Source organism: Lepidochelys kempii, chromosome 23, assembly GCF_965140285.1.
Source record: "Lepidochelys kempii isolate rLepKem1 chromosome 23, rLepKem1.hap1, whole genome shotgun sequence".
Classification (NCBI taxonomy): Eukaryota; Metazoa; Chordata; order Testudines; family Cheloniidae; genus Lepidochelys; species Lepidochelys kempii.
This window is the reverse complement of record NC_136402.1, coordinates 10,382,826-10,394,274: the sequence shown is the minus strand read 5'-3', so window position 1 is coordinate 10,394,274 and position 11,449 is coordinate 10,382,826. Positions and strand designations below refer to the sequence as shown.

Here is an 11,449-nt window from a genome sequence, read left to right as displayed (position 1 = left end):
GTCGCCTCCAGAGAAAGGGAAGTGCCTAGAAAATGTAAAAGGAAACTTAGTTTGATAGTATCCTGTCTGGCAAGAACTCACTTATCAATAGCTGGGATGTGAAATCCTCACTTCTGTATTGTTTTGTCATTATAGTTCCCACTTTGGTATTGTTTATCTGTATAATCTCTGTCTGGTTCTGTGATTGTTCCTGTCTGCTGTATAATTAATTTTGCTGGGTGTAAACTAATTAAGGTGGTGGGATATAATTGGTTACAATATGTTAGGATTGGTTAGTTAAATTTCAGGAAAATGATTGGTTAAGGTATAACAAAGCAGAACTCAAGTTTTACTATATAGTCTGCAGTCAATCAGGAAGTGCGGGGGGGAATTGGAATCATGTTTTGCTAAAGGGGGAAATGGGAACAGGGACACAGGTGTAAGGCTCTGTGGTGTCAGAGCTGGGAAGGGGGACAAAATTGGAATCATTGCTTGCTGGAAGTTCACTCCAATAAACATCGAATTATTTGCACCTTTGGACTTCGGGTATTGTTGCTCTCTGTTCATGTGAGAAGGACCAGGGAAGTAAGCGGGTGAAGGAATAAGCCCCCTAACAGATTCACAAATGAATTTCGGTGTGGCATTGCTCAGGAAGGGGATTCCTTCACTCTCTCATATTGAAGCTGTTCCAGTGTGGATAAACAATGGAAAACTCATGGGGCTAGAGGGAAAACAAGCATAAGAATGACTGAGCAGTCGAGTGCTTGGTACACTCATCGGAGAGGTGGGAAACCTGGGATCCAGACACTCTGCTCCGATGACTTTTTAAATTATTTCTCCACAGTGGCACAGCTTCAGTAAGAGTGACTGGGGGCTTTTCCCCAGATAAGGGTATCCTCAAGCCCAGTGGTTACAACACCCATGTGGAGGGTGGCAGATCCTAATTCTCCTCCCCTCTCTCAGATGGAAAGGGGAGTTGAACTGGGGATCTCCCATGCCTTAGGTGAGTACCCTAACCACTGGGCTAAAAGTCACAAGCAAGGGCCTCTGCCCCCCTCCCTGTAGTTGTTTTGTGTTAGCTTGGCTATAGGGGCCTGATCCAGTAGGCAAGCTCTGAGTATGCTGACCAGATCAAGCCCCAGGCTAGTTAAGTGGAAGAACTCCTATTTTCCCGGTTTATGCATGGCTCTGGGACTTAGGCATCCAGATGCCTGGCGTGGAGCTGCAGTGCGCGGGCTCAGAAGCAGGAACATAGGTACCTAAGGAATTTTCACTGCAAAAATTCAGGCGCCAGGTGAGTTAAGGCAACTTCAGGGTTCACGAGCAGCTGAGCAGAGGTTTGGTGACTCTCAGTGTGATCTGATTCTGGGATTTAGCTGCCTGAAGTGGCAATTAGGTGCCTACGTCCCTTTGTGAATCCAGCGCACATTGATTATCAGTCTCCTTTACTAAGATTGGCTATTGCTGCCAAATACTGAAGAATATTCTTCATTCCTAGTTATTGGTTACTATGAATTACTGTTTACTTACTACCAATTCTGATCAGTTATTATTAATACTGATATCTTACAGCTAACTATTATTGCTATTCAGTTATAGATTCCTATGCTAATTGCTTTTTGATTGTTTACTAACAATTATTTTGATAAGTAATTAAACGATTACTGATTTTTTGTTACTGATTGCTGATTATTTATATTGATCACTGCTATTATAACCTAGTAATGATCAATTATTGCTTATTCACTAATAAGCTGGACACTGATTAGTGATTATTATAATGGATTATTAAGATGATTGCTTGCTGATTGCTGTGATGTAATACTAATTATTGTAATTGATTATTACTATTGCTGATTATTGATGGATGATTGATTACTCCTGACTCTAATAATAGTTACTATTATCAGTCGCTAAGTGGTGTGATGGGGCACATCACTGATTACTCTAGTTAATTATTGATTGCTGTCGATTGCTGGTTGCTTTGATGGTGGCTGATTCTTGATGACTGATTGGTTATTGATGGCTATTATCAATAGCTGCGAGGGGGGTTGATTACTGATGGCTCGAATTGATTACTGATTACTACGGATGGCTGATTGCAGTAAAGTAGAGCAGATTATTGGTGACCTATAAAGGATCGCAAAAAGAAAAGGAGTACTTGTAGAACCTTAGAGACTAACCAATTTATTTGAGCATAAGCTTTTGTGAGCTACAGCTCACTTCATCGGATGCATAAAGTGAGCTGTAGCTCACGAAAGCTCATGCTCAAATAAATTGGTTAGTCTCTAAGGTGCCACAAGTACTCCTTTTCTTTTTGCGAATACAGACTAACACAGCTGTTACTCTGAAACCTATAAAGGATCGGTTACTGACAGGGGTTGTTAGTGGTTGGTGATTGGTTACTGATTGCTGGGGATTGGCCGTTGGGGTTGTTAGTGGTTGGTGATGGGTTCCTGATTGTTGGGGACTGGCTGTTGGGGCTGTTACGGTTGGTTGTCAGTTGCTGATTGCTGGGGACTGTTGTCGGTTAGTTGTCGGTTGCTGATTGTTGGGGACTGGCCACTGGGGCGGTCAGTGGTTGGTTGTTGGTTAGTGATTGCTGGGGACTGGCTGGTGGCACTGTTACACTTGGTTGTCAGTTGACTGTTTACATGGTTAACATTAATAAGCCATAAGTAAATACATACAATTAGTATTACCTCTAATTCTCTAACAATACAGATTTGCACTTCAAAGCCTTAGTTCATTTAACATGGCTATGTTAACTATTTATAAGGAATAGCCCTAATTACCATTTATATACTTCTCTAACATGTCTCTAAAGGCTGAGTTTGGGTCAATTAGTTTGCTAGTTGTGTAACCCTTTCTGGTCCTGTGCCACAGAGTGGAAGTGACATCATCACTTGGCTTTTCTCCCTCCCAAATCAACACCTGGAAGACTGTCTGTCAGATAAAGCCTTTGAACTGGGGAAGAGTGGTCCCAGGTTGGAAAGGGAATCCGGTCTGTGTATTGAGGAACTGCTTGTACCATCTGTCAGGGTGAGAAAAGCTGTTCAATTCAACTCTTGCTTAGGCTAAAAGTTTAGGATTTAGAAACCATGCTTACTTTTTATGTTCTTAAGGTAACTATCTCTGACCTTTATGCCTAACCCTTATAATCACTTAAAATCTATCTTTCTGCAGTTAATAAACTTATTTTTATGTTTTATCCTTACCAGCGAGTTTGTCTAAAGTGCTTGGGGAATCTGCTCATATTGCAAAGGCTGGTGCATGTCCACTAGCCTTTGATGAAGTGGCAAACTAATTACTGTGCATTGTTTATGGAAAGGTCTTGAGCAATGTAAGATAGTACATTTCTAGGGTGCAAGGCTGTGGCTGGGGGGATTTGTTGGTGTCTTCCTGTGTATAGTTCATGAGGGGCTGTGAGAGCCTGCATGTAACTGTGGGTATGCCTTCGCAGGCTAATGGTTGTGTGAGAATGAAGCCTGAAGGGGTTGCTTGTCACTAGCAGAGCAGTATGAGAGGAACCCTGATCCAGAAAGTAAAAGGGGACATCGTGGTCCCACAGTCCAGGTTGTACCCTGTGGGTGACACAATAGCCTATGCAGGAAACTAGGCTATGGACCTGAAAGAATTGATTGCAGATATCACATGCCCTTTCACTATGTGTGCTGATCTGAGTAGTCACAGCAGATTGTGGGGAAGTAAGGAAAAGGATAACAGTGGAAAATATTTACAGAAATTCCTTGAAGAGAATAACTTTGTGACATTAAAAGATGGAGTACCTACCAGGTTGAATACGGCAGACAGAAATTTCTCATGTCTGGAACTGGGAAGAACTTCTAGCACCATAGCAAGTGAATGCAGCAGGGAAATGTACAGAGAGGAAGGACTGGGTAGTGACCACTTCCTGACATTAACTATAGATCAAGGAAATACTGAAGGCAAGGATAATATCCCCACTAAATAGGCAATTTGGAAATTCTTTAGAAGCAAAAGTGAGGAATATGTGAATGAGCAATGCATCAGTGAAGATATTGAGGAATTCTGTAGTAATGTTACTAAGGGAATCAGAAAGACGGCCAGCCATGGGTGGTGGGTATAATATAATAATAACAACATTCCCTGGTGCTGCTGCGGCCGCCAAACCCCCAGTTGCTGGGTTTTGGGGGGGGGGAAGTTTTTGATTTATTATGCCCCATGCAGGTTCCAGGGTGGCTGAGGAGGCGGTATGTGCTATTCAGCTTCAGCACATACCACCTCCTTAGCCACCCCAGAACCTGCATGAGGCTCATCAAAAGCTTCTTCTGGAGGAAAGTCTGGGAGGTGCTTTTCTTCGGGGTCTGGGGAGAGAAGGCACAGCACGATGTGGCTGCAGCTGACCCTGGACTCCTCTGAGCAGGTTGGGAGGTGATGGGATCCCCTCCTGGGGTGCAGCCTGGGCCTGTGGGACTGCTGTGCCCCCTTAACTCTCTCCAGCCTGGGCTGTCTCTCACAGTGTCTTGCTAGTGACCAGTAGCAAACCCCTCCAGGCACTGTGATCACTCAGCACAACCGCATGTGGAACCCCACACCCAGCTAGATTGCATGAATGCTCCCAGAGCCACTCATGAATCACACAGAGAAAGGCACCAGTCAAATCCCCCCAGCTCCTGGCACTGTACCTCAAGAATATACCATTTTGCACTGCTCAAGATGGGCAGTGCAAATTTATTAATTGGTTCACCACTTCAATAATGGAAAGTGGACATACACCAGCCTTTGTTAAACCTGAGCAGATTTACCCCACGCTTCATACAAACTCACTGGTAAAGATAAACAATTAAACGAATTTATTGACTATAAACGATGGATTTTAAGTGATATTAAGTGGTAGGCAAAAAGTCAGAGTTAGTTACCAAAGGAAATAAAATATAAGTACACAGTCTAAACTCTCAACCCTATTAGACTGGACAACATCTAGATTAAGCAGTTTTTCTCACCCCACTGGATACTGCAGTCCTTAATATAGAGGTTTGTTCCTTAAATCTGGGCCAGTCTCCTCTGTTGGAGTCTTGTTTTCTTCTCAATGTCTTAGGTGCTTGCAGCATAGGTGGGGGCAGGAGAAGGGCCCAGAACATGGCTTCTGTGTCTGTTTTATGCCCTCAGTCCATGTGCTTGGAAAACACAAGTCCAGGAATGTCTGGGGCATTGCTGAGTCCCCAGGTAAAGTTGAGCAATTCCCCTGGTGTGGCCTTATGCTGGTGAGTCATTGAATTGCAGCTCCCTTGCTGGACAGTGGCTGTTGATGGTTGTTTGACACCTGCCCAGGCGTTGGTTACTTTCCTTGTTGCCTCCGGGGAGCTAATATCTGGCGGATTCCTGAACTTACAGCATGTTTTAGTGACAATCATACAACACAATTCTCTTAACTTCATATGTATTAATGATATACATATATGGATAAAGAAATGGCTCTCAGCAGGTCATAACCTTTCCCCTGATACCTTACAAGACATGCTTTATATGTAAGATCACGATTATATGAATATGGGGGTTCTAGGATGGTCCCCCAAGGTATAGAATGTCACAGAGGGGATCGGGGCTTTGGCTGGCCCCAGGCTCCTCCGGAGCTGGGGGGACTCCTCTGGCCGAGAGGGGTGTCTCAGGGCTCCTCTGGGGGAGCGGTCTGGGGGTCCCGGTGTAGTGCGAGAAACTAGCTCTAGGAATTTGCTACCTGTAGCAGTTACTCATATGTAAGGGATTGTAAAAAAAATGCTATCAGATGTAGCAAATTCCTACAGGTAGCAGTTTCTCGCACTATGCTTGCTGCGGGGTGGGGAGGAGGTCTCGGGGCTCCAGCCATGGGAGGGGGGTGGAAGTGGCAGAGCCGGGGCTAGCCTCCCCAAAGGGGGGGCTCTACCCATCGCCCATGCAGCCAGATGGCTCCAGTGTCCTTCTGAAAACCTCCAGTGAAGGAGTTTCCACAACCTTCCTAGGCGTCTGTTCCATTGTCCTACTGCTCTTACATTTATTTTGTGTGGTGAGCACTTTAAGGATGGTTTCTATGAATCCCGATGTTCCTTCAGTAAGAGTGCCATAGCCAGCTATGATGGGTCCGCCATTGCCAGCTATGATGGGTCTGCCTGGGTTCCCCTGTTTGTGTATCTTGGGAAGCATGTAGGACAGGAGTGGGCAAGAGTAACAAAGGAACGCTTGTCCAACTCAAGCTGCGCGTTTTCAATGGATAAAGGGGCTAAGACGTTGCAAACGATTGCCTCAGATTTTGTACAAGCAGATGAAAACTTAGGGCTTGGCTACACTTGCAAGTTAGAGTGCATTAAAGCAGCCCCAGGCGCCCTAACTCCCGACCCGTCCACACTGGCAAGGCACTTAGAGCTCCTGAACTCTGCAGCTGGAGCGCTCCTGGTAATCCACCTCCCCAAGGAGCAGAACGCTGGTTGTGCCTCGGCTGAAATGCCCCGGCGTCCGCGTGGACGAGGTGTTGCATTACTGCGCTGCGATCGGCCTCCCGAAACACCCCATAATCCCCTTAAGTCAAGTGACTACTTTAGTCAGTGTTTTGGAGTCGGCTGGAGGAATGCGGCTATCCCCTTTCAAAGCTCCGTTTCTGACAGCCGGCTGCTTATCTGCCCCGGGACAAAGCAACCGTTAGTGTGGAATGTTGTTTGCTGTGAGGGTGTGAGAGAGGCGGGGGGAGGGGGGTCTGAACTTAGAAGACAGCACGCTGACACACTCTCAGCACCCCAAAAACCCACTCTCTCCCCCCACATACACACTCCACCCCACCCTCCACATTTTGAAAAGCATGTTGCAACCCCTTGAACGCTGGGATAGCTACCGCAGTGCACTGCTCTTTGTGGCGTTGCAAGAGCTGCTAATGTGGCCATGCCAGTGCGCTTCCAGCTGAGAGTGTAAACACTCGGCAGCGTTTTCCCTGCTGTGGTCTCCGAAGGCTGGTTTAACTCCCAGCCCTCTACATCTGCAAGTGTCATCATGCCCTTAGATTAGCATAGTTTCCTAATTAACTGTGATGTACAGTCACTAGAAAAAAGAAAAGGAGTACTTGTGGCACCTGAGAGACTGACAAATTTATTTGAGCATAAGCTTGAATGATGAAGCATCGGATGAAGTGAGCTGTAGCTCACGAAAGCTTATGCTCAAATAAATTGGTTAGTCTCTAAGGTGCCACAAGTCCTCCTTTTCTTTTTGCGGATACCGACTGACACGGCTGCTACTCTGAAACCAGCCACTAGAAAGGAAACTGTGTCCGTGCTGCAGAGTGGTAAGCAAACACTCCCTCACTGGCCAAAACTTTTAGTTTCTGTGTCTTGCCTCAGAAAAAATTCTGAAACACTTGGTGTTAAACACTTACTTTTACCAGCATAAGTGTGTTTCTTGCTTTGAAAGTGCTGGGTAATGTCATTTTGACCACCGTTAGCAATGGAGATGTGCTCTTCATGTTTCACATACAACTTTGCTGTTGTCTAATGTTGAAGTGTCTCTGAAACCTGTCTTTTTTTAAAAACCTGAACTGTTTTTGGAGGTCTTCATTACAATTGCACAGATGTTTCCTAGACATTTTTATAGCAAAAAATGACCACACACAAACTATTGATTCTTCTAAGGACACAGGTATGCACAAGTCCTTCCCCCCCCCACCCCACCCGCAAAAAGAATAAAAGCATCACCTAGCAACATCATGTGACTGCAACATCATGTGACTGGTGGCAGCACTGCCTTCACAGCTGGGCAATGGAGAGCATCGGCTGCTTGCTGGCATGCCTGGCTCCGAAGACAGTGCCCCCCCAGCAGCAGCACAGAAATAAGAGTAGCATGGTGGTATTGCCACCCTTACTTGTAACACAACCAGCCCTTGACAAAGGAGATCATATGTGTGAATGAACTGTGTGTGCTCCTTGTAGGGATGTTTTGGATACATGATGTCAGACGGGTGGCAGGTTTGTAGAAATTTTGCTGGTGCCCAGAACCTGCATTCCCCCCTCCCGCCTAAGGCTCTGGGAGGGAGTTTGGGTGGGGGGAGGAGGTCTGGGGTGCAGGCCCTGGGCTGGGGATTAGCATGCAGGAGGGCTGCAGGCCCTGGGATGGCATTTGGGGGACAGAGGAGGTGTGTGGGAAGGGGGAGGGGTGCAGGCTCTGGGAGGGAGTTTGGGGATAGGAGCAGGTTCAGGGGTGAGGGCTGTGGGGCCGAGGATGAGAGGTTTGGGGAATGGGAGAGGCTCAGGGCTGGGGCAGAGGATTAGGGTGCGGAGGGATGAGGGGTTTGGGGTGTGGGAGGGGCTCAGGGCTGGGACAGAGGATTAGGGTGTGGGGGGGATGAGGGCTCTGTCTGGGGCTGGCGTTGAGGGGTTTGGGACATTGGAGAGGCTCAAGGCTAGGGCGGAAGGGCAGGGTAAGGGCAGCCTGCCCTGCCATTAATGAAAGGTGGCAGCAGCAGTTGATGCGGGGAGCCCGCAGAGCAGAGTCCATGTGAGCTGCAGGCTCAGAGGCCGGGGCAGGTGCGCGGGGGCAGCAAGTGGGGGCTGGGGGACATTTGGGGGAGGTGCAGAAGGGCGGTTGGCAGGGCTGGGGAAGAGACCTGGCCCCAAACGTTGGTGGAGCCAGGCCCTATATATTTCTGGAGCTCAGGCACCACGAGTGTATATAACTCGCTGCCCCTAATGTCAGTCTGCCTCTGGCTGGGACCCAGCTCCTGCTAGCCCCTGTTTTGCTGAACCAATTTCTTGCTATGGGCCAAGTTAATCTCCAAGTCAAAGGGTTTACACCAGAGATCTTCATGGCCTGGTAAATCTGCTACTGAAACACCAGGGTAGAATTGATTTGCAAGTGTTCCTTCACAGGGCTTTCTCAGAACACTGGCCCAGCCCAACAGCTGAACACAGCACTCTGCCTATATGGCAGGCAGCCTGTTTGGCTCAGGGGGACTCTTAGCTACCACGAAATGTGCAATTAAAAGCCCTTCCTATTTCACACTGTCTCAACACTCCGGCTCCCAAGCGAGGCAAACACTGGAGCTGGGAAGAGACCATCTCGCTGCTTTCAGCCTGCGGCTGCAACTCAGCCAACCAGTAAAAATCAGCGTTTACGAATTGGAGCACTGCCACTAACCCCCATCGGATGACCCGCATGCGGCACCCTTCAACCCTGCGGATGCTGACAATCCATGTAGCCATGATCCGTGCCCATCAGTTCCTACTTTCTTGGGGCTGACCTTGCACTGAGCTGATAAGAAAATTAATTTAGTGCTTCTATACAGCCTCCGGTTAAGTTGCTCAAAACATTCTGGAGTGAGCCTCACAGTAAGGAAGGCTCAGACTCTGAGGCAGCGCAGAAGTAAGGGTGGCAATACCATGTCACCCTTACTTCTCTGCTCTGCCCTGCAGCCAGCAAGTGGGGATGCTTCCCTGGGGGCCTGGTCTGAAATTAGCACTGCCTGACAGCAGCAAATTTCTCTGCTGCTGCTGGTGGGCATCGCTGCCTTCAGAGTTGATCCCCCTGGCAGCAGCCACAGCTCTCTGCTCTCCACTCTGTCACCCTACGCTTCGTGTGTCCTACCCAAAGACCAGTCATGACTGCAGTCACTGAGCTCAGGGAGGAGTGCACCATTTTAATGTGTGCAGCACACTCATTTTACCAGAACACCAGGCTCCTTGGGAAGGGATTATACATCGCTGAGGTTCAATCCTTTTAAGTAAACTCCTCACTATCCTGTAATGCAAGCAGTGAAGAGCTGTCCTAGGTTGACCTAGCCATAACAACTGCCTGTAGTGTCCAGCGGAGAGCAGGGACTGCTGCCCAGGGGGGCAGCTCTTTGTGAAGGCAGCGCTGCCTTCACAAATCAGGGCAAATGTCCAGTTTTAGTGAAAAAGTAGGGATGGCCAGAACAGAGCTGAAAAAGGGGACTGTCCCTGCCAAAACAGGGTGTATGGTCATCCTACTACAGAAGGTGTGAGAGTGGGGCATTTTGAGGAGTGGGGAGCCATTGACACCTTGTGGAAGCTTTTGGGAATTACAAGAAATCAGAAATGTTTCAGCTGTCAACATGCTACTCACACAAAGAGAAGGGGGAATAATGTGGTTGTTCCCGAACATCATCCCCTGTGAAATGTGCAATGGGGCTCGTGTATGAATGCAACTGTGTAGTATTACTGCAGGGTGTTTATACAGCACAAGGAGGGGACGGGGAAGGACTGAGGGGCCAGGACAGAGCGGGGAGTGAATTTGGGAAGGTTAGAGGGAAGCTCTCTGTATCTGTAACCTAACCCATTCCTTTCCATTAAGCAAGGCACCATCCTGCAGCTGCACTCAGTTCTGCACCTTATCTACACACTAGAAACTGTAATCATCATTTACTGGGGGCCCAGGCTGGCTGCTGCACAGACAGACATGGCCTGGTGCCCTGAGCTCAGGGTGTATTTGGCACAGACAGACAGATGGAGCCTGGTGCCCCGAGTTCAGGGGGCATTGGGTACAGACAGACAAGAACACCAGGCTTTACCAGGGTCTGGCGCATTGGGCACAGGCAGACACCCATAGTCAGTCTCTCCCCATAGCTCATTTAAATGTTGGGATGGTCATTGTGTGGGGACGGAACCGGCTGTCCTGTGCCCCTGACAATGGTTCTGCATGGCGCACCACATGCTGTCTGCATGACTGGGCACAGGCTACTCAGGGATGGGCATGGGAGCTGCTGGGAGCTACACCAGGGAAAGCTGGGGGTGGGGTGGAGCAGGGGATCTTCCAGGTGAGCTGCAGGGGACAATGGAGCCAGGGGCTCCACAGGGGGAGCGGAGACTCCCAGCCCCCAGAGGAGCCCCATCAGCGTCCCCACAACCCAGGCAGCTGGCAGCCCTGGGACTGCTCTGTGCAGGATCCCACTGGCTCGTCTCTCACTGCAGGCGGAGCCCAGCTCAGCCTGGCTTGCATGCGGCTCTCACAGCACCATGTCTTCCCTCACCAGCCAGGTCATCTCGTTGTCGGGCTCTTCGGGGGTTTCTGGATTTGCCACTTCCTGGGTCTGGGGTGGGGTATCTGGAGCCCCCAGCTCCTCCAAATGCACATGACCTGCAAGCAAGAGGACAGGATGAAGCACCCGGGCCAATGACCTTTGCCCCTGGCACCACCTCACCCAGGTGCCAGGGCGCCTTTTAAATAGAACCTCACCGTAGGGTTGCCAACTTTTGAATTGCACAAAGCTGAACACCCCTGCCCCTCCCCTTCTCCAAGGCTATGCCCCCTCCCTCCATTGCTCACTCTCCCCCACCCTCACACACTTTCACTTGGCTGGAGCAGGGGGTTGGGGTGCAGAAGGGGGTGTGGGCTCCAGCTGGGACTGTGGGCTCTGGGGCAGGGATGGGGATGAGGGGTTTGGAGAGCAGGAGGGGGCTGGGGCAGGAGGTTGGGATGTATGGGGCGGGGGGTGCGGGTGGTACGCGCTTCAGGAGGG

At 49.0% G+C, this 11,449-nt stretch overlaps 1 protein-coding gene across 1 annotated transcript in view; it reads right to left on the bottom strand.

Annotated features, from left to right (window-relative positions):
• Nucleotides 1-3,171: 3,171 nt before the first annotated feature.
• LOC140902093 (scavenger receptor cysteine-rich domain-containing protein DMBT1) overlaps nt 3,172-11,449 on the bottom strand; it is a 48,116-nt gene continuing 39,838 nt past the window's right edge. The window contains exon 15 of the mRNA XM_078850356.1: nt 3,172-11,067. Coding sequence (XP_078706482.1) covers nt 10,937-11,067 — 131 coding nt within the window. The 3' untranslated portion in view covers nt 3,172-10,936. The remainder of the gene's footprint in view (nt 11,068-11,449) is intronic.